This window comes from Bombus impatiens, unplaced genomic scaffold (assembly GCF_000188095.3).
Source record: "Bombus impatiens unplaced genomic scaffold, BIMP_2.2 scf_0152, whole genome shotgun sequence".
NCBI lineage: Eukaryota > Metazoa > Arthropoda > Insecta > Hymenoptera > Apidae > Bombus > Bombus impatiens.
In genome coordinates this window covers 586,254-588,189 of record NT_176571.1, presented here as the reverse complement: position 1 = coordinate 588,189, position 1,936 = coordinate 586,254, and the positions used below count along the sequence as shown (strand labels likewise).

Below are 1,936 nucleotides of genomic sequence, written 5' to 3'. Positions count from 1 at the left end.
TTGTTCCTTAGCAACTCCTTGTCTTTTGTCTTAGCCTCGTGTCTTTTGTCTTACCCCCACCACGTACGTATTCAAACAAGCAGCCGCTTGTTTATAATTCGCCCAACACCCCCAGGCCCCTCGTCCACGATACTATGATAACGTAATATAAAATTTGTATGATTTTAATACAATAATTTTAAGTATAAAACTTTGTTCGCATCGATAAGATCAAGCGATGTCGTGACAAAGTAGCCTAGCGAAATGACGACTTAATACAATTAATATTGTTGAGAAAAGTTAAGTTGGCATGATCGCTAGTTCTACAAGCTAAGTTGGTATGACTCCTAACGACGCTCTTTTGTCTTAGTAGTCGACCACGTGTTAATTATCTAAGTGAACCCGGTGTGTTTAGACGTTTTGTACGAAGTGGTGAAATATAGAAAGTAAAATTCAATCTGTGTGAATCTATTAAATATCAACCCCAACCTATATTTAATAACAAATATTATAAAATCCAGCAGAAAATCGAATGGAGAAATCGCAATAGCCATCGTCTATCAAAGAACCATCGAATCGACGTGCGCGAGGCATCATAGACGTCGCTGGGATCGAACGTGCCAGGACACAAGGGCGATAATGATGATGACGTCGGCGGTCATTACCTCGGAAGCGTACCGCCCATTTTGTTTCTTTCGCCACCGCGTTTTAAAAGAAGATAGCAACGAACGACGAACGAGTCTTGGGCTGGATCGGCCAAAGGGTACGTTATTCCCCCGTTCGAGATTGATCGCTCGAAATGAAATATTTAATTCACAGGCCTGCTCCTATAGGCGCTGCTCGCCGCTGCCCAATGACAAACGCGTTACAAAATATTTTTAGATTACCAGGCCAGCCGATTTATGGCCATATTAACCGACGGTATTCCTCGCCGTCGTCGGCCTGCCGATATTAACACGTACGAAAGTGAATTACCGCGCATCAACATGCATTCTTAAACATATTCCCTTCGACGTGTAAAGTATGGCAGTCCATTAGTGGCTAAATCGTACGCTCGAATCCAAGCCAGTATCCCTTCTCTCGTGACATTACGTTTTATTCGTAGCCCGGTGTCCATTTGTGTACCCGATATCTTCGATTCTTCGTGAAAAGCAGCATGTTTTGTGCTCACAGTGAATCGATCGAATCGACGACCGGTGTATTTAAGGACCGAGTATTCGCGAAATCAGCTACACGTGAGACTGGCTCACAGATCCAACACAGTAGCTGCCCGAAGACGGATGGCCGCCATTATTCCGGATATACTAACAGATGCCTGCGCTTATTAATTTAATTGGTCGCCGTTACAAGCAATGCGTAGCTAATTAAACTCGAATGAAAATAAATACACGACGACGTCGGAGAATCGCGAATTTAGGCGATCGTTGGCTTCGAAGTATGGGCCCGACAATGTTCTGTCGTGGATTTTATATTGGTTTTCAGAAGAATCGAAATATTCTACGTTGTAGAATTGCAGTTAAAAAACGAACGACTTCTTTCTTGATGAACTTTCTCGGTAGCCATTGGCGCTGTTAAAATCGCTGTGGTACAAAATTTCCAGGACCCTCTGATCCCCTGCTTCGTAGCCCGAGCGATATTAATTGGCCGATCATCGACAGCCCTGCCACCCCAAAGCCGAACGATTCGTCGAAAAAGCGAACGCAGCCAACGGCAGCGGTTCTCGGTTGCGCAAAACAGCTCATCAAACATCCATAACGACAGCTACAGGAAAACGGGGCAACCCTTTGCGCTCTCACCCTCTTGCCTGCTGCTTCTCTCTCGCGGCTTACCCCTACTCCGTGTGTACATACTCGACACGACGTTTTAGTTCTCGACAGTCGAACTCGGCCAAACCTCCGACAAGGGCTCCGCTAATGAATTTGGAAAGTGTAATCAGTAGCGTAGCTACTGGCAGGGG

General features: G+C 45.2%; 1 protein-coding gene across 1 annotated transcript in view; it reads left to right on the top strand.

Moving 5' to 3' along the window:
• The first annotated feature begins 394 nt into the window (after positions 1–394).
• The window catches only part of LOC117151346, a 4,491-nt gene continuing 2,949 nt past the window's right edge, over positions 395–1,936 (top strand). Inside the window, exons 1-2 of the mRNA XM_033319433.1 lie at positions 395–425; positions 504–742. Coding sequence (XP_033175324.1) covers positions 619–742 — 124 coding nt within the window. The 5' untranslated portion in view covers positions 395–425; positions 504–618. The remainder of the gene's footprint in view (positions 426–503; positions 743–1,936) is intronic.